At 42.4% G+C, this 20558-nt stretch overlaps 1 protein-coding gene across 3 annotated transcripts in view; it reads right to left on the bottom strand.

Moving 5' to 3' along the window:
- Positions 1-20558, bottom strand: part of CCDC149 (coiled-coil domain containing 149) — a 97776-nt gene that overhangs the window by 26584 nt on the left and 50634 nt on the right. For all 3 annotated transcript variants that reach the window (XM_039838068.1, XM_039838069.1, XM_039838067.1), the window contains exons 5-8: positions 5188-5304; positions 4227-4399; positions 3421-3493; positions 1949-2033 (exon numbers count right to left, since the gene is read on the bottom strand). In XM_039838068.1, coding sequence (XP_039694002.1) covers positions 1949-2033; positions 3421-3493; positions 4227-4399; positions 5188-5304 — 448 coding nt within the window. The remainder of the gene's footprint in view (positions 1-1948; positions 2034-3420; positions 3494-4226; positions 4400-5187; positions 5305-20558) is intronic.

The following is a 20558-nucleotide window of genomic DNA, read 5'->3' as shown; positions in this document are numbered from 1 at the left end:
ATCTGTTGCATTTATCCAGTATTTTATACTTTCAAAACACTTTCGTACTAAGTCATTTGAGACTTAAAATGAAAAAGAACAAAAAATCTACCTGGGAAGTAGTATTAATTCTCATTTTATAGACAGGAAAGCAAGGTGCGGATAGATTAAAAACACTGGCTAAATGTCCTGTCACTACACTAATGACGATGACTCATGTCCTGAACACCTTACGTTATATCAGAGATTCCCAGGGTGTGGTACCCGCAGTGGGAAGCAAGATAATTGAGGAGATTATTTAAACTGCAAAATATACTTTGCATGTGCACATTCTTAGAATGGGTAGAAGAACCAAGAGATAAGACAAAAAGACAATGACCACTTACTCCTACTAGGCAGAAAAAAAAAGAAACAGCATAAATCACTGTATATTTTTGAGCACCATTTCCTACATGACTAGATGCAGATATACAAAGTCAAACATTTTTCTTCAAAAATGGGAAAAAACCCCTCTGCTTTTTGACTTGATGGCTTCACCATGAATATTTCCTATAACATAAAATTGAATGGCTGCTTACTAGTTCATGTAGAGATATATAATAATTACTTCTGGACATTTATATTGTTTCCAATTTTTTTTATTATAATTAATATAGGAAGAACTTTCTCGAAGCAAAATGTTTGTACATCCGTGTAATTATTTCTTGCTGGCTCAAAAAGGATCGGTTTAAGGCATTTCATAAGAGGCTGCCCAATGATTCTCTAGAAAGGTCGTGCCAGACTGCGTGCCCTGCCATGGTGTTGGGTGTGGCTGGCATTCCCCATGGCAGTGATAAGGCTGGGTCTTAGCACTCAAAGGTTCTATGCTAGCGACGGTATCCAAAGCTAACCTTCGACGTGCTGCTTCTCATTTCTGTAGAGGACTGTAGTTTTCTTTTTAAAAACAAATTCTACCCTGAATGTGCCCGATCTCGTCAGATCTCGGAAGCTAAGCAGGGTCAGGTCTGGTTCATACCTGGATGGGAGACCACCTAGGAAGATCAGGTGCTATAGGCATTTAAAATAAATAAATAAATAAATAAATAAATAAATAAATAAATAAATTAATTAATTAATTAAATTAGATTAAATTAAAATAAAAACAAATTCTAGTGGAATGAAAAAAAAAAAAGAAGCTGCTTGTTAAAGTGCCTTGGTTATTAGGTAGGCTGGAGATTCAGCATTTCTTTTTAAGCCACTCTAGCTCTGATTAAGACTGCCATCTGAATGTTGCTGGTCTGTCCTGCCAACAACCCCAAAAGTGGGCCAGTCGAGCATGTCTGACTTGAGGCTTATGTTTAGAACTGAATTCCCAAATATTAAGTGTCAGGAGCAAGCTCTCTGCTATTTCTTCCCCTAGACTGTTTCTGGAAGATCATTATTTTTCATCAGAATCGACAAAGAGGAGGAACAAAATTGCAATCAATAAAAGCTTCTCTAAAAAAGGCACATGTTCCATCATAAAATGATTTCGGCAGCTATGAGACTTTTCTACGCTGATCACAGAGGTCAGGAAAAACAGAAATTTGATGAGGTTGAAACACGTACTCGGAGATGACCAGGAGAAGGGAAACCATTCTTGAAAGAAGAACACAGTTCTGGGGAGGAAGGGATGCAAATGAGATCCAGCCATCGGGAAAAGCTCTAAGGCAGCAGTTCTCAAAGCAGAGTCTCCAAACCGGCATCAGTATCACCTGGAGACTTTTTGGAACTACTATCCTCCAAGCCCACTCTACCTACCAGATTAGGAACTCTGGGCTGGGGGTGGGGCCTAGTAATCTGTGTTTTAACAAATCTTCCGGGGAATTCTGATGCAGGCGGAAGTTTCCAAGGATCATCTCAGTTCTCAGTCCACAAAACAAGATGTGGGCTGACAGCTCTAGCATCGTTCTGTGATGGTAAGTGGCCCCTCCAGGAGAATGAACTCTACCTTGCTTTGCAGAGAGGACTCCAGTCAGGGCAGTGCTGCTGGATTTACCCTGGCCTTTTGAGTTTTTCCGTCTCTCAAGAGCATTCTAAAGCAACATTGGGAGAAAAATAAAGACCTCTGTCAGAAAAGCCAATCATGGAAAGATACCTAGTTATGGTTAGATGTGTCCTCCCACCCAGCATACAAGAACTCTTTGCAAATTCTGAATGCTAGCCTATCTTTAAAAATTCTAGGTCCCTGCTGAAGAGTTAGGATTTGTATGGACTTGGTAAAGGGTTTTGTTTTTTTTTTAAGTAAGGGCCTGGGAGAATGACAGCAATTATAGTCTCCCTTATATATAAAAGGAAGTCAATGCACATTTCTTAAATAATCAAATCGGAAGCAAAAACTCAGTCTAACGTGTGAAGTCACTAGTTATGAAATCCCTTCCAATAGACGTGAGATGGAAAATGGATTTACTCTCATGCACCAGTGCCAGGAGAGTGTTCACTAACTATTTGGAAGGATTCTCTGGCTGGACTGGAAAAAGAGTCACCATCAGCAGAGATATCTGCCATGGACACCAGATAGGGAAATGCACATGTGCCACCCGACTGTCATTCCTAGAAGAGACTCTTACATTAAAAATCGATGTATACTATATACCCAGTGCTTGGCAAATAGAAGAACTGAATAAATGTTGTTAAAGGAAAGCATAAGCACATATTTCAAAATTATGTATTAATTATACACCTTTAAAAGCTATATTTCTCTTTGGCTGCATGTGTATATATCGACTGGTGTAAACTAAACAGCATGGAAACTTCTGAGAAAAAAAAAGCCAATGTCAAAAGCCAGGAAAAAGAGAAGGCTCTCCAAGCATCTAGACTGCTGTAAAACTTCACCCTCAGGAAGAGAAATCAATCTATTTTCAAAGCAGAGAAACCCAGGAGATTTTTCTAATTATAACACTTACAAGTAACATCTGCAGAAACAGATATTATCAGACTAATGGTGCTGGAATGAGACTAAATAACAGTGGGGAGAATTTAAACATTGTGTCCTGTCAGAGTGACGTGAACAGTATCGTTTGAGTTGTGATTTCCCAATCTTTGTTTCTTCATCGCTCGGAAACCATTTTCTTCTGGATGATTATGAGACAAATAGCATCTGATGACAGAACGCTTTATAGAAGAGCCGGATGAGAAGCCTAATTTCACATGGACTGAGGCTACAAAGCGGCCACATCCAGATTCTGGGTGTCTCTGTGTGCCCCGTCCTGATAACAGCAACAGGAGGACCTCTTGCAAAAGCTGTTTTGTTGTGTTTGTTGTTTGGGGTTTGATTCTTACCGGTTACCCTCAGTTATTGGCCTCTCTCTGGGAGGGCAGGCAAGCACTAAAATATCTTTGGCACATAAAAGAGAATTAAAATAGAATGACATTTAGATGCACATTAGTGAATCATCGCCAACCCCGTCAGGATTCTGCTACCTTGTACTTGGCAATGTTGGATTTCAAGAGGTTGACCTCTTCATGAAGTTGTTTTAATCTCTCTTGAAGGTACCTGGAAAAAGAAATGGATACAATTCGAAAGTGTTTGGGAGCAAAATGAAAACAAAAAACAAAAAACATACACTCAAATTGGAAAAGAGAAAAAAGGAAGACCTCATGCCGGAGGAGTCATTTTTGACATGTGATGCTTCTCAACACTGAAGGGAGGCTGAGAAAAGTGCATCTTTGTGACCTCTGCTGAAATGGGTGCGATCAAGGTCAAATATGCCCAGATCACAGAAACCCCACTTCAGAAGAGCCCTGCACAGAGATCCCCTCAGGGACATCAACACAGTGTTCACGTTAATTCTCATTAAGACGATTCTACTGGGAAGGAAGGTGGGAAGAGGCGACACCAGACATAACATTAAGTTAGACACATACGCACACTGAAATTTGCCTCGGGGAAAAAAGAAACAGCTAAGGGAATTTCTCAATTTATTTTCTTATTCTTTTCTCTCTCCTTGACAGCAATAACAAGCAGCTTTCACTGGTTCTCTACCCTTCTTGCTTAACTAGGGAGAGAGAAAGAGGTATGCATATAGGCATGTAGGTGTGTGGTGCTTCTTTTCTGACTTTTACAACGAATATGTGACATTGATATTGTTTCAGGGGGTTGTGACTTTCCCTTCATCGTAAGGCAATTCTTCTCAAAGGTAAATAGGGCTGCAAATAACTGCCAGCCTGCAGGTCCATGGAAAGAGAGCCAGCACCACGACCACGCACAGGCTGGGCCAGCCACTCGCCTGTTCTCCATACACAAGGCATCCACATCGATGATGCGGTTCTCATGCCCGCCCAGAATGTGGTTTAGCTCCTGGTTGAGCCTCTCCACTTTGTCCTGGTAGGAAGACCGCTCTTCTTTCACATCCTGAAGCTCGTCCACCGAGGCCTGCAGGTCGTGCTCCAGAGACTCGATCTGAAACCAAGGGAAGCGCCCTCACTCGAGATGTTCTAAAGATGCCGGCTTCACGGCCAGAGACGGAGCCTTCCGCTAGGTTGACCGATTTTCAGAGAGCTAATTAATACCACCCGCATGCTATACAACCGAAGCACCACACACTGGAATATGATAAAAGCTAAGGGGACGGGGACGACTTCCTGCCAGACACTGTATCTGAGATGGGATGGGTGCAGCAGCCTGGAAAGACAGAACCGATCCCTTATCAATGGCAGTATGCCCCAAAGCCAGAGGCTGGAGAAGGGCAAATCCAGACACTGGGAACAGCAACCAGTGTCTTACAAATACATGCTTTTTCAAACCACTTTAGACCCAGAAATCTTGTTCTGCTCTTCAAAACCAATTAGCAAGAGAAGGAAAGCAAAGTCTAGGTTATCTTAGCTGTTCCCTAAGTAGGGCTCTCAACCCGCTGAGATATTGCCTAAAATGCATCACTCAGCATTTCAGCGGATACTTGCAAATTAAGGCCAGTTTGTCACGTTTTGTTCTCTCCTTGTCTATCCTGGGTGTGTGTGTGTGGGGACTGGGGTGGGGGGTCCTGCTGTGTTCAGAACGATGGAAGCCACAGACACAGGAGGCCGTTTAGGGACGCAGGAAGGAAGAAAAGTGCTCCGCCTGTATCTCTCCTCCTCCGACTCGCATCGCAGGCGCCCCACACTCTGAACAACAGGGACACAGTCTACTCTCCTCGGCGTTGCGTCCCGCTGTGCAAACCCCTCCGCCACTCTTAACAGCTGCTAAGTAACCTGCTCCTTTGCTCTCTCCAGCTGCTGAACCAAGTCCTCACGCTCGTGGGCTGCAAAGTGCCGTACGCCGATTTCTTCATCTCCGAGCCTCTGTTTGGCAATTGTCATCCTCAAGAGCTGCATTGTCATTGGGGGGGGGGGGGGGGTAGGGAGAAGAGAGAGGGAGGGAGAATGGGGGGAGGGAGAGAGAAAGAGATTTAAAATAAATAGATCCAAACAAAAACCCAAGCATACTAGGCAGAAACAACTTTTGGAAGATTTTTCAAGAAATGCTGGGGAAAAGCATGAGACAAAGACACGTCTTGCCAATATGATGAATTTTAAAGAATATCTTATATTTTGTACAAGCCAGCACATACACATGTATGTATGCATACAGGGTATGAGGAATATCTTATATTTTGTACAAGCCAGCACATACACATGTATGTATGCATATGGGGTATGAGGCCGATAGGAACACAGGCCTGGGCATTTGAAGGTGGATGACCTATATAGCACAGCCATGGTGAGGAAACAAATTCTGGGTTTCTTTTACACTTAGCAAATACTAAAAAATGATAACACATGCTGATATGGGCATGCTTCCACACTCTTAACAATGAGGCTATATTATCAAGAGCCTTAAAAATGTCCCTACTCAATGATCCAGTAACTTGACTTCCGACAATCCGAGCTAAGAATAACCCCAGACAGGGACTAGCTTTATGGGAAAAGAAAAAGTAGATTGCACTGTTATTTGTAGAAAGAGTAAAAAAACTAGAAACAATGTCTAACAACAGCGGAATTGTTAGCAAACTAGAATGCAATCAATCAATGGTCTGGTTTGTAGCCATTTGAAATGAGCGTGACGTGAGTAGTGTAATGCCACAGACACGTTTAAGATACCATGTGAAGCGGGGAAAAAAAGCAGAATACTAACTTTTATATGCAGTATGACTAAAATTACACTGAGAACCCCTGCACGAAAGAAAAAAAAATTACCAAATACATCAAAATATTAAACGGTGTGTGTTTAGGTGATGGTGAGACTGCATGTGCTATCCGTTCTGTTCCTTGTTTTTTAACTTTTAAAATAAGTATGCATGATTTTTATAACATGTTTATTTATATGTTTTTAAATTCCCAGGGATAAAATTCCAGTCTCCAGAAATGTAATTTTCCAAAAGATCCCCACAGAATCCACAGCTTCCCCAGACTCCAGGGTCAAGTTCCATGTGCAGCTCCAAACCTTCTAGGTGGGGTCATGATGAGAACTTTGTGAGACCCCAGGAAGATCCAATAGTCCCAAAGCACCCCCGACAGGCCCATCAGTGCCAAGCAGGTTGTCATCGGAGTAACATTTTAAAGTTACGGCACTGCTTCTGGAAACTTCTTCTAAAGAAGTTATTATAACTCTGATTCTCTCACCTCCCTGTAGGGTGTGTGTGAATGGGCTTCACATATGGATGAGATCCCGGGGACAGTTTTTTGCTGTCACATAGATCCAAATCAGCCAGCAGTGCCTGCTTGTGGCATGCACTTCCGTGTTCCTGTGTGAATCTTAAGGGATTCACTTTCACTAGAAAAAATGGTTTTATCTTCAAGTCTCTAAAGGATTTAGGGTCAAGTGAGAAATAGAAAGTTAAAAGCCAAGGTAGAATATTAACTAGATTGAAATAGTAAATAACAGCAATAAACTTTGAAAGAGACGATGATTAAAGAAAAGAGCATTTTTCCAATGATATCAATTTTGGGTCCTTATTTGAAAAATACTCCATTGGACTGGACAAATGCTTACTGTGCACCTACCATTTGCTAAAGGAGCACTGGGTTTGGGCAGACAATGTTCCAGGCAGCAGTAGGTTTATACAAAGACCTGGCAGAGGATGGATACAGATGACTGTGCTTCATGGAATCTGATTATGGTTGAGCCAAATTACTCAAGGATTCTGTATTTGTGAATTGGCATCAATTTACTTGTAACCTCAAAATCAACACTCACAGCGTTTCGAATCATGCGTGGACATGAGTGGACAAGTGCAGAGTGGTGAAAAATATGAATCGTCCATCAGCCAGGTTCCCAATTGAGACTGAGCAAGACGATGCTCTGCCTCTGTTTCTGCTCTCTACTATACACAAGTGTCCTTTTCGTGGTCTATTTAGTGCCATGTATTTTTTTTTGCATTTTTGTGCTTTTTATTGGTGTTTGCTGTTTAAAATGGCTCCCATGCAAAAAAAAAAAAAGTATAATAAAATGGCAATAACAATGTACCTATCAATAATCACTCTAAATGTAAATGGATTAAACGTTCCAATCGAAAGACATAGAGTAGCTGGATGGATAAGAAAACAAAACCCGTACATAGGCTGTCTATAAGAAACCCACTTCAGATCTTTTGAGACACACACAGACTAAAAGTAAAGGGATGAAAAAAGATATTTCATGCAAATGGAAATGAATAAAAGCTGGGGTTGCAATACTTATGTCAGACAAAACAGACTCAAAACAAAGACTATGATAAGAGACAAAGAAGGCCATTACATAATGATAAAGGGATCAATCCAACAAGAGGACATAACCCTAGTAAACATTTATGCACCCAACATAACAGTACCTACATACATAAAGCAAATATTGACTGATATAAAAAGAGAGATCTACAGTAATATAGTCATATTAGGGGACTTTAACACCCCACTGACACCAATGTACAGATCTTCCAGACAGAAAATCAATAAAGAAATAGTGGTCTTAACTGACACAGTAGATCAGATGGATTTAATTGATATTTTTACAGCATTTTACCCCATAGCAGCAGAATATACATTCTTTTCAAGTGCACGTGGAACATTTTTGGGGACCACATGTTAGGCCACAAAACAAGTCTCAATAAATTTAAGAAGACTGAAATTGTATCAAGCATCTTCTCTGACCACAATGGTATGAAACGAGGAATCAATTCAAAAAAACAAAAAACAAAACAACTGAGAAATACATAGACACATGGAGGCTAAATAACATAGTACTAAACAATGAATAGGTTAACAATGAGATCAAGGAAGAAATTAAAAGATACCTGGAAACAAAAATGAAAACACAATGATTCAAAATCTATGGGACATAGTAAAAGCAGTCCTAAGAGGGAAATTCATAGCAATGCAGGCCTACCTCAAGAAACAAAAAGAAGCTCAAATAAACAATATAACCTTATAACTAAAGGAACTAGGAAGAAAAAAAATCAGCAAACAAAGCCCAAAGTGAGTAGAAGGAAGAAAATAATAAATATCAGAGTGAAAATAAGATAGAGTCTTAAAAAAAAAAAAACGGTACTAAAGATCAATAAAACCAAGAGCTGGTTCTTTGAAAAGATAAACATAATTGATAAACCTTTAACCAGATGCATTAAGAAAAAAAGAGAGAAGACCCAAATAAATAAAATCAGAAATGAAAGAGCAGTGACAATAGACTCCACAGGAATACAAAGGATTATAAGGAAATACTACAAGCAATTATAGGCCAACAAATCAAACAATGTGGAAAAAATAAATACATTCCTAGAAACATACAATATCCCAAGACTGAGTCAAGAAAAAACAGAAAATCTGAACTGATGACTACTATTAATGAAATCAAATCACTAGTCAAAAAACTCCCCAAAACCAAAAGTCCTGGACCAGATGGCTTCATGGGTGAATTTTATCAAATATTCAAAAAAGAATTAACACCTATTCTTCTCAAACTAGTCCAAAAAATTCAAGAGGAGGGAAGGCTTCCAAGCCTATTTTACAACGCCACCATTACCTTGATTCCAAAATCAGATAAAGATGTTACAAAAAAAAGAGAGAAAATTATAGGCTAATATCCCTGATAAACATAGATGCAAAAATCCTCAAAATGTTAGCAAAATGAATTCAGCAATACATTAAAAAGATCGTACGCCATCATCAAGTGGGATTTATTCCTGGGATGCAAGTTTGGTTCAATATCCACAAATTAATAGGACACACATTAACAAACTGATAGATAAAAATCATATAATCATATCAATAGATGCAGAAAAAATGTTTGACAAAATCCAGCATCCATTATGAATAGCGAGAACACGCCTCAACATAATAAAGTCCATATATAACAAACCTACAGTTAACAACATAACTCAACAGAGTAAAGCTAAAAGCATTTTCCTTAAGATCAAGAACAAGACAAGGATGTTCACTTTCCCCACTTTTATTCAACATAGCATTGGAAGTCCTACCACAGCAAACAGACAAGAAAGAGAAATAAAAGGCATTCGAACTGGAAAGGAAGAAGTAAAACTTCATTATTTCCCGATGACATGATACTTTATAGAGAACCCTAAAGATTCCATCAAAAACTGTCAGAACTGATAAGTGAATTCAGGAAAGTAGCAGGATATGAAATTAATATTCAGAAATCAGTTGCATTTTTATACACCAATGATGAACTATCAGAAAGAGAAATTAAAAAAACAATTCCATTTACAATTGCACCAAAAATAATAAAATACCTAGGAATAAATTTACCCTTGAAGGTAAAAGACCTATACTTTGAATATTATAAATCATTGAAAAAAGAAATTAAAGAAGATACAAATAAATGGAAGCATATAATAGGACTCATGGATAGTAAGAATTAACATTGTTAAAATGCCCGTACTACCAAAAGCAATCTATAGATTCAAGGCAATCCCTATCAAAATACCAATGACATTTTTCACAATACTAGAATAATTAAAAAATATATAGGGAACCATAAAAGACCCCGAATAGCCACAGCAATCTTGAGAAAGAACAAATTAGGAGGTATCACACTACCTCATATCAAACTATACTACAAGGCTATAGAAATCAAAACAGCATGTTACTGGCATAAAGACAGACACATAGATCAACGGAACACAACAGAGAGCCCAGAAATAAATCCATACCTATATGGTTATCTAATCTATGACAAAGGAGGCAAGAATATACAATGGGGTAAAGACAGTCTCTTTAATAAATGGTGTTGGGAAAACTGGACAGATATATGCAAAAAAAAAAAAAAGAAAGAAAGAAAAAAAGAAAGAAAGACAAAGAAAAAGAAACTGGACCACTTTCTTACACCATATATGAGAATAAACTCAAAATGAATTAAAGACTTAAATGAAGAATTGAACCCAAAGAACTCCTAGAAGAAAATATAAGCAGTAAATTCTCTGACATTGCTCTCAGAGGCCCCTGTATAGAAAGGGCTGCTAGGCTGTTATCCACGGGAGCCCTTCTTGGTAGGTGTCTTCTTGAGTTGACAAACCGAATCCTTTATTTCCTCTAGGAGCACTGGTTCAGTATTTGCTACTTCAGGGTTTGCAGTGACTTTAGACAATGAGAATCAACTGTATTTGGGAATGGCAGGGGTGGAGGGATGGAGTTTATGGCAGCACTGGTTAATTCATCTGAAAGCTGAAGTGTGAAAATTCTTTCACGCCGCACGATTTCTTGGCTCAAGACTTTCAGAACCCTAAGTGGTTATACAGAAGGACGAAGAACTAACCAAATAAGAAGGATTTCTCAAATCAAAGGGCCCAGAAACAGGTAGGCTCCTGCTTCTTTTTGGTATGAGGCGACAGGAGGCCTGCGACATGGCTTTGAAAGTAGGGCTCTTTTCTTGATACATGAAAAGCCAGACTGACAGCCTGAACTTTAAGTAATAAAACACCACTGTGGTTTTCTACTCGCAATACGCTCCACTGAACACTTAATTTAGAATCACACAATTATGTTTGCTTAATGCCAATTAATTATTAAACATGTTTATTGAGGTCTGACAGCCAAATAAGAGAGTCATCTTTTATATACTGGATGCCTGTTAAGCTTCAATAAATATGTTAACAATCGTTTGGTGTTTAATGTGCATACAATCTCGGCTATTAAATCTTAGGGCTAGACTGGTTGGAACACTTATTTTTAAAAGTGAGGCCCAAGTTGGTAATACTGGATCATTAGTTGGGTCTGACGCTCGGGTGAAATCGGCTGCAGGAAGGCCACTGCAACGGGAATAGAATCCCCTAGGGAGGCTTCTCCAGTCTTCCTAGCTCACAACTCACAGGCTCTGGAGGCCCCTGCCTAAGGAGTTCATGTACTGGCTCCACCTTCTGTGAGCTGTGCAATCTCATGCCTGTGCCTGTTTCTGAGCCTTAGTAAAAGTACTACAGTAATAGTACAGCTTTTTACTGTCAACGGTTGCTGTAAGCATGAAGGAAGAGAGAGTTGAGTAGCATTACATGCGTTATTTAACTTAGGGGAATTCAAATACATGTGTTTGCCTAAAAGATGAGGGGGACGAAAAAGAGGACAGAGAAAGAAATAGAGAAGAGAGGATGAGAGCGAAATAAAGATTTTAAAAACTGGGTGACCCTCCCTACCCCTGCTGTCAATGTCCCAGACGCAGAGGTGGAAAAATACCTGATAATTTATTTAGGCAAAATCATACTGTTCATATTTATACATAATACCACTGTTTGGGAGCATACCTGACCATGTACCCTAAACTTTACGGACAATTTAGGGGACTCTAAAGGGGGATTTTGAATAGGCACAAGTTTTTGCCTCTTATATGCTGACTTCGGAACCTAATCCTACTTGAGGGAAGATGTGGTTTCTCTAAGATGCTTAGCATAGTGCCTGAAGTATAAAAGGTGCTCAATAAGTGTTAGCTGCCATTACGACTGCTGTGCCGATGATCATCACTGCCATCCTCCATGTGAGTTTCCCCACACAGACCCCCACCACGGGGAAAGTCCCATCTTTCTAAACTGGAGAAAGCAGAGCTCCCAAGCCAACCTTATCTGTAGACTGCAGGCAATGATGTAGATTTCCCATCTTGGAAATGGTTAGGAAGCAACTGCTCAGGGCACTTAATTCTTTCAAACACAGTCATCAGAACTCCACGGCTAGCCTCCCTATGCCAACCCTTGAAGTGGATCAGTGCCCTGTGAGGCGTGCACACTGCCATCAGTAGATGCATTCATTTGGTGATTTAGATAGAAATAAACGTTTATGAATGAATTATGGGCGTGAGTCGTCAGTTTATGGATGAGGCGCAGCTGCAGCTGGGATGTGGCTAAGGAACATGCCTGTGAAAGGATAGGGCCAAATGGCTCTTGGGCTCCCATCCCCCACCCTGCCCACTGAGTCCAATTCCTCTGCCAATGCCCTACGCACACTCTGGTCCTCCTCAAGATCCCCAGGTCAGGATGACTCGTTCCTTTCCTGATCTCTTCTCAGCCTTCATCCTTCACAGCCTTAAACATTCTCTCCCTCATCTTGTCTTCATTTGCCTGAATTCATTTTCCTCAGTAGGTAATGAGAGGCAGCCAGGGGCAGAAGCAGTCAATATTCTCCAGGTGTTATCTGTGTTCAGATCCTGCTTCTGCTAATCCTAGTCATGTTTCCCGGGCAGTCATCTAACCTCACTGACCCCCAGGTGGCATGATTTTTTTGAAAATGGGATTTTAGTTCATTCAGGCTGCCGAATACCACAGGCTGGGTAGCTTTACAGACAGCAGAAATTTATTTCGAATAATTCTGGAGGCTGAGGAAACCAAGATCAAGGTGCCAACAGATTCGGAGTCTGGTGAGACCCTGCTTCCTGGTTCATGGATGCTGTCTTCTCATGTGGCAGAAGGGGCAAAAGAGCCTACTGGGGTCTCTTTTATGAGGGCGCTAATCCCATTTGTTGAGAGCTCTGCCATCACAATCTAATCACCTACCAAAGTCCCCACCTCCAATGCCATCACACTGGAGATTTGGTTTTAACATGTGAATCTTATGCGGACACGTTCAGTCTATAGTAAAGCTGTGTTATAGACAGGACAGCTATGTATGGCTGCCCAGTCTGTGCACTGCAAAATTCAACTCCAGGATCTCCATCCTCACAATGTGAAGATATGATGCAATGATCACTGTTGCTGTAACTCTCACACTTTTGGTGTAGAGCTTTAAAAGTGCAATCCCTAGTCACAGTTGGTATGGTTACAGTTCTGACACAGTCACTCTCCGTTTGCCAGGGTTACTGGGAGGATCGGATGAAAGAATTATTAACAGGAAGTAGATGTTAGCCCCTCCTCAGCCCCAATCCTTGTGTACTGATGCAAATGACACTTAAGAAGAGATCAGAACCCAAAGGCATTTATTGAACATTCGTCTGGCGTGGTGCTGTGCCGGGCAACTTAATAAACGTGGCCTTGACTATCTTTTCTTTTACCTGTTGGTTTTCTCCACATTGTCCCCAACTGCCCCTGACCTTTAAAATACCTTCGATAAAACTGAACATGAGAATTTAGCAAGTCTCCAAGTGGGAAACTCTATTGTGTACACTAGAGTCCAAATTCCTAGACCTGTATGACAATGCAGTTCTGGCTTTAAACAAAAGAATTCGTCACACATGCATGAAAAGAAAAACAAAAGGAGCAGTTTTCATTTTCTTCCTCCCAAAGCTCAGGGGATCGCTGTGCACACGTTCATTAGTGCACATCAGTGTTTCCCCGTTAATGTGCTCTCGGTCTCGGCCAAATGATATGCTAGAAGCTTTTCTTACGCATGATCCCTCCAGTGGCTTTTCACTGCATTGGAATAAATGCCAGAGCCCTTAAAAGGCTGATGAGGAAGACGGTGAGCAGCTCCCCGCCAGCCTCCCAACCCCATCTCCAACGATCTCCCTCGTTCTCTGTCCTCTAGCCACATCGGCTTCCCTTCAATGCCTCAGACACGCGTGCCTGCCTCTGGGCCTTTGCACGTCCTCTGCCCTTGGAATAGCCTGCCCACAGGCCTGTTCAGAAACCACTTCGTTCGTCTCCTTCAGATCTCAGGCTAAAAATCGCCTCCTCTGAGAAGTCCTCCCTGAGCACCATCACTGAAGCTGTTCGCCCCTCCCTCCCTTCACCCCACCCCACTGCCTTCATCGAGCTTACAGAAATGACCTTGATCATCTGCTCGTGCCCTCCCCGGGGACCTTGCTGGTCATCCGCACCAAAATACCCTGGTACCCGTGGCAGTGTCTGGCTAACCACAGGGAATGCCTGACTGCTTCTTAAATTAGGAAGCCTCTCATTTGGTGTTTCCCACAGTTCCAGGAGGCAGACTCTGTCCTGTCCTCTTTACAGGTGAGAACTCCCTGAGGGGCTAATGTGGGGCTCTGAAGCCTTGTCTCCAAAGCCAGGTGTCCCTGCCCCAGGGCCATGCTCAGTTCAGTAGGCCAGAGTCCCTCGCCCAAGGAGGCAATCTCTTAACACTTAGAACAAACATGCGTGCAGCCTTCCTCCAGCCCAGGCCCTGCCCTACGTGCTTATACATCTCCATGTAAGTCCAGCAAGCACACTGTGAGGTACTGTTACTGCCCTCATTTTTAGGTAAGAAACCGAGACACAGGGATGTAAAGTAACTTGCCCACATCACAAAGTATAAATGGCAACCAGGCGTGGACTCCTAGCTGTCTCGGGTTCTAGAGTTTATGCTACGCTGCCTCTCTCCACAGCAACCACAACAGTATTGCACAATGTCCTCACCATAGAGTGTGTTCTGTGTTGAGTGCTTTGGATAAGTTTTCATATCTAATCCTCAAAAAGGCACACTGGCCCCCTGCTGGGTCTCTATCATCCCGAGCTTGCTCTGCCTACAGGGTCCCCTCACCTTATCCCTCGGCTATCTGACCACTTCCTGCCACGCGTCCTTCAGATCACTATGCAAAGGGATGTGACTAGATAATCCTTCCCTGACCACACAGTATAAACAGTGCTCCCTGTTCTGCCCAGGCTGCACTCTACAGCACCCTAAGTAATTTTTTTACTTAGCGCTTAGCACCTGCTGACATATTATATGGTACAATAATCCCCACTTATCCATAGGGGGTATGTTTCAAGACCCCTAGTGGATGCCTGAAACCTTGGACTGAACCCTATATATACCACGTTTTTTCCTATACATACATATCCCTTTTCACTTTCACGAAACACTTTACGGCTTCTCTTAGTTGGGCATATCCAAATTGCCAGCATCACTACTCTTGCACTTTGGGGCCAATATTAAATAAGACAAGGGTGACTTGAACATAAGCGATGGGATACTGCGACAGTAGATCTGATCATCGGGATGGCTACTAAGAGACTGATGGGTGGGGAGCATCTACAGCATGGATACAAGGGACAAAGGAATGATTCACGTCCTGGGCGAAGGGGAGCGGGCTGGCACAAGATTTCATCACGCTACAGAACGGCACGCCATTTAAAAACTTATACATTGTTTATATCTGGAATTCTCCATTTAATATTTTTGGAATGTGGGATGACCACGGTAACAGACTGTGGAAAGCAAAACCATGGATAAGGGAGGGCTGCTGTACTTCATCAAACAGAATGCCCACCAGCTTTAAGACTCACCATTACGCAACTCTAAAAAGAATAATAAGTGCCAGTCATAATGACATGATACCATGGAGAGGTGTTCAAATGTGAAAACCTGTACATCTCAGAATCTGTGAAATATGTTTATTTGTTTACTGTCCACCTTTCTCCACTAGAATAGAAGCCCCGTGAAAGCAGGGACTCACTGATTACTGTCTTATCCCCATACCACGTAGCTGGGTTTTCAATAAAGATGCGTTGAAATGAAATGAACACCCTCCATGAGGCAAGTACTGCTATTATCTCCACTGTGCAGATGTGAACAACTGAGGCACAGAGAGGTCAAGCAACTGACACAAGATTACACAGCCAGGAAGCCCCTGAATTACCTTCAGACCATTCAGCACACATTACTCTCAGAGCCACGATCTTTATAGCGTCTCACCAAGCAGTTTTAAAGCTGCTTCAATTTCTTTTTATTTAGTATAATCTGGGTATGGTGTACTATAAAATAAGTCTTGGGAAGAGACAGCTTTCAGAACCAGTTCTCTAAGAAGTGTTATGACACGTGGTCTATGGGATTAAAGTCCAAAACTGTGCTGCTGGGTTGCACGGGCCATCCAGGCTACAAGCTCATATAAACCAGGACAGGCTCAAATTTGGTCCCTGAGATGAAATGTGTCTAATTCTTTTGCCAATAAAACATTAGGGAATGCTGGACTAGTCTGGCTGCTCACTGAACTAGCTGAGCATTACCTATAGTTCGCCATTAAGATCCAGTTAGAGGAAGATACGGTGGGGCTGGAGAGAGTGAAGGTCCCTTACTGCTCATTTCAGTTCTTCATAATTAATTTCTATAATGCCCCAAGGTGAGAGCTTTTCATTAGAGTGCCCTCGTCATTGGGTTTCTTATGGGATGGGATATCTCCGTGCTTCTTTGAAGCATAAAGAAGAATTATTTACAAAGAGCTCTCTGATCCCTCACCCTGGACCATTACAAACATCCACAGCTGAGCACTTTTTTTTTAAACAAAGTATACTTTAATTAGTCACCTGCATGCTCACTGTTCCATCTTTATTGGCTCATGGCTTTGACTTAATTGGTTTGCTCGTTAAATCCATCCAAAAGTCCCTCATCAATAGAGGTATGGTCACAGAAGGGCTCTATCGTTTTATGGTGCCAAGACCAGATAAAACAGAGGTACTGAAAGACCATCAGCTGGTGTAACACAAAGCGCATTATTAAGGGCAAAACCCTGTGTTAATGCAATATCTCAAACAGCTACGTTTAAATTGGCCAGCAGAGGCCTAGGAAATTCGAATGCATGACACGGGTAGGAGCAGCTGGCCGCCTGAACCTCCTTGCTTTTGAATACCTCGCACTGCATTATTGTGCTGCACTAAAGTTCCATAATTTGTATAATGAAGAAAAACAAAAGCAAATGGACAAGAAAATCACTGGCTGTCTCAAGAGGAACATAAGTTGTAGCTCCTGGCCTATCTATTAGGTGCTTATTCCACAAAGTGCACACAAAATGCACGAAGGTTCCAGGAACTCTGCACCAGAGCAGTGAAGCTTGGTCCTGGCAAAGTCTGGAGAGGTGATAAGGAGGGCTGAGTTTATGGGATCCATCTGCCAGATGCCAGGCTTCTCACCCCAATCGCTGTCTTTGTTGGGAGGCACATACTCAGTTAACTGGAAACAATCAACAGGAAGGAAAACCTTGAAAGATCCCCAGTGGAATTCATAGACTAGAGAGCTCTAATCCAATGTGTGCCCGTGTCATGCTAAAGACGCCAGGAACATTTACCCTTGGTGGAGCGCTGACTGGGTGACACGCACTATGCTGCACCCTTTACAAACACAATATTGCACACGCACACACAGTCATTAAATCTCATTGTCTTGCTTTTTTTTTTTTTTTACCCAGGACTAATAATGTCTGATGATCTTACTTATCTGTTTTATTTTCTTACTGTCTGTCTTCCCAACTAGAATATAAGCTCTGTGAGAACAGATGCCTTGTCTTGTTTATTCCTTGATGTAGCCTCAGCTCTTAATTAACATATAGTAACTCTCAATCATGTGTTGATGAATAAATGATGAAACCCAACAACAATTTTATCAAGGTGTTATTATTTCCATTTTCCAGATAAGGAAACTTGAAGCCTGAATAGAAAACTTGCCTGAGGCCACATAGTCAGGAACCAGCAGAGCTAGAATATAAACCTGGGTTTAAAAATTTCCAAACATGGACTAATTAGACCATATGGTAAGTCCTCACTGCATGTCATCAATAGATTCTTGGAAACTGTGATTTTAAGAGAAACAACTACGACGAAACCAATTTTACAATAGGCTAATTGATATAAACAAAAGTTAAGTTCCTACGGCCTATTTCTGATCACAAAAACATCACTGAACTTCTAAATGAAGACCCTAATGCTTACAATATTAAGTATTTAAATAAACGTGAGCTATACACACACTTGAGAAAAATTCATAAAAACGAGATAATTATTTTCCAACCTGCTTATTCCAGCTCAGGGTCACAGTGGCCGGACTCTAGCCCAGCGGCTCAGGGCGCCAGGCCAGACCCTCCCTGGACAGGGCCCCCTTCCATCTCAGGGACTACTCACACCGTCACTCAGACCGGGACAATGTGGACATGCCAACTCCCCTCACGTGCACATCTTTGGGAAGTGGGAGGAAACCAGAAGACCTGGAGGAAACCCACGTGGACATGGGGAGACTGTAAAGTTTCCACATAGACAGTGTCCCCGACTGGGAATTAATTATTTTTTTCTCCTCAACGTTATGAAATTACGTTGAACGAAACAACATTATTCGAGGACCCGCAGCACGCTACGCCACGCGGCAGTGGCGGGCTGGAGCTGGCTCCTCCGGGAATGCCAATCTCTCCAGCCCCAAGTTCCGTGATTTCACTTCAGCAGCCTGGTGTTTGTCGTGGCATCAGTATCTATGCAATGGAAATTAGCAAAGCATTACCAGCCAGGCTTCCTCTTCTGAAGACCTAGCTGGTCCACCAGCTGACCTCTGGAGATTTGGGATTCACATGTGCTCTGCTGGTTTTGTTAATCGCCTCTTCATAATCCTTAAATTCGCAGAGACCTCCTTCTTCCTCCTGGTCCCCTTTCCCAGAATCCAATATTTTCTAAATGCCCAGCAGAGGAAGCAGGCAGATGCTGGGGCAGGAAGGGGAGCTGCATTCTGCAGCATTGTCTGGGTGTTTCCCCATAATTAACTGGTCCTTACTCCTTATGCACTGACACCCTGAGGGCCCTGGGCCACTCCACATCCACAGAAGGCTTTTTCATGGTGATTTGTGGAGCTGTGTTTCCTCCTATCCCCACAGGCCTCTCTCTCCTCGTTAACCTTTCAGAACTGTAATTATGAAGGCAGGGGAGGGTATCTAGTAGGTTTCTCCTTTTACACCTCTCCTATGGTTTGCATTGGGGGTTTGTGTCCATCTGCAAGCCCCGAGAAATCCTTGGACACTGTTCAGAGACATGGCAGGTGGTGTTTGATTACAGGACCTCCAGGCTGTCACAGAAACCACCCCCCTAACCCATGTGAGTGCTAAGCTGTTTGTAAGCTAGGGTGGCTACAAATCTTTCAAGAGGCTGTTTGAAAATGCTTTATGGCACGTAGGGTTACAAGGCTCTAGCTGAACAAATGGAAAAATTAGTCTACCTTAAAATATCCAAGGCAAGTAATTTCCTATCACCTTGTTTCTTAAATGTACTTAACATCTAGAAGCTGGGCTTCCCAAATATGGATAAGGGTCATCAGTTAAAATGGCAACTCAGAGATAAAAATCTTCCACTTTAACGGATGCTCATAAAATGATGCCATCAGCCACTCTTTTTGGAAAGGAGGATAGTTAGGAGCCCAACAACAGCAATTATTAAGCATCCTTGAATTTAACGGGCTTTAGCCAGCCAGTGAGCAGGACCTTACCCCACGTGCGCCGAGGCTCTGCCTTGGACCCTCAGTTTTCTCCTTGGGGGCTCCCTAAAGTTCCACACTTTGAGTTTGGTTTGGTTTTGGCTTTTTCCCTGATGAAACTGTTTGCTTTTCTAGCTCCTTTCTCCAGATTTCTAAACTATTCCTCATCCCGCAAAGAAGAGCATCACTGATAACAACCAGAGAGGCGGACAGGCCACTTATTTTCTTGCATATTTGTTTTCCTTTTTTGAATCCTTTCGCTTTTCTTTTCATTCGTTGTATTCATTCGCTCATTCATTTATTCCATTCCGTTTCCTCAATAAACATTTATCAAATAATGTCTACATATTGGGAACTAAGAATGCCAACTCCTAGGGGTACAGCAGTATGCCCGTCGGGAAGCGGGCCTGCAGAGAGCTGGCCTTTGGGGGGAGGCGGGGTGGGCACACAGTGTAAGCAGAGGGGAGAGAGCAGGGTGCCGTGGGCACGTGTGGGACCTGCTCCTAAGAGTTGGTTGGAGAAGGCTACATTTGACCTGTGATGTGAAAGATGAGCAGGAGTTTGCAGGACAAGTGGAGGGGAAGAGTGTTCCAGGCAGAGCAAATGGCGGGTGCAAGAGCACCGAGCACCGAGGCGCAAGGACGAAGAGCTCGGCAAAGGGGCTGAAATGAGCGCCGCAGGGCTGACGTGTGAGGGCGCCAGTGGTTAGAGATGTGGCTGGAGAAATCGGTAGGGGCCAGATCATGGAAGGCCTAGCACGCCGGGGCAAGAAGGTGGGAATGGATTCAGCGGTCCACAGAAAGGCTGGAGCAGAGAGCAGCATGATAAATGAAAACAACGTAATGAACCCATTCTCTACCATACAGTCACAGCCACCTTTGAACAGGGGCCTGTGAGGTTTTCAAGATGCCTTGTGTCATTATCGAATGAGTAATCCGGCCTTAATGTTGATGATTGGGGGTGGGGGGAGGGGAAGGGATGACTGTGACTCACTGGGCGCTGAAAATAAACCAGCCCTATAA

Source organism: Pteropus medius, unplaced genomic scaffold (genome assembly GCF_902729225.1).
Source record: "Pteropus medius unplaced genomic scaffold, Ma_sr-lr_union100, whole genome shotgun sequence".
NCBI lineage: Eukaryota > Metazoa > Chordata > Mammalia > Chiroptera > Pteropodidae > Pteropus > Pteropus medius.
The sequence above is the reverse complement of the archived record's forward strand: the minus strand, read 5'-3'. Positions and strand labels throughout refer to the sequence as shown.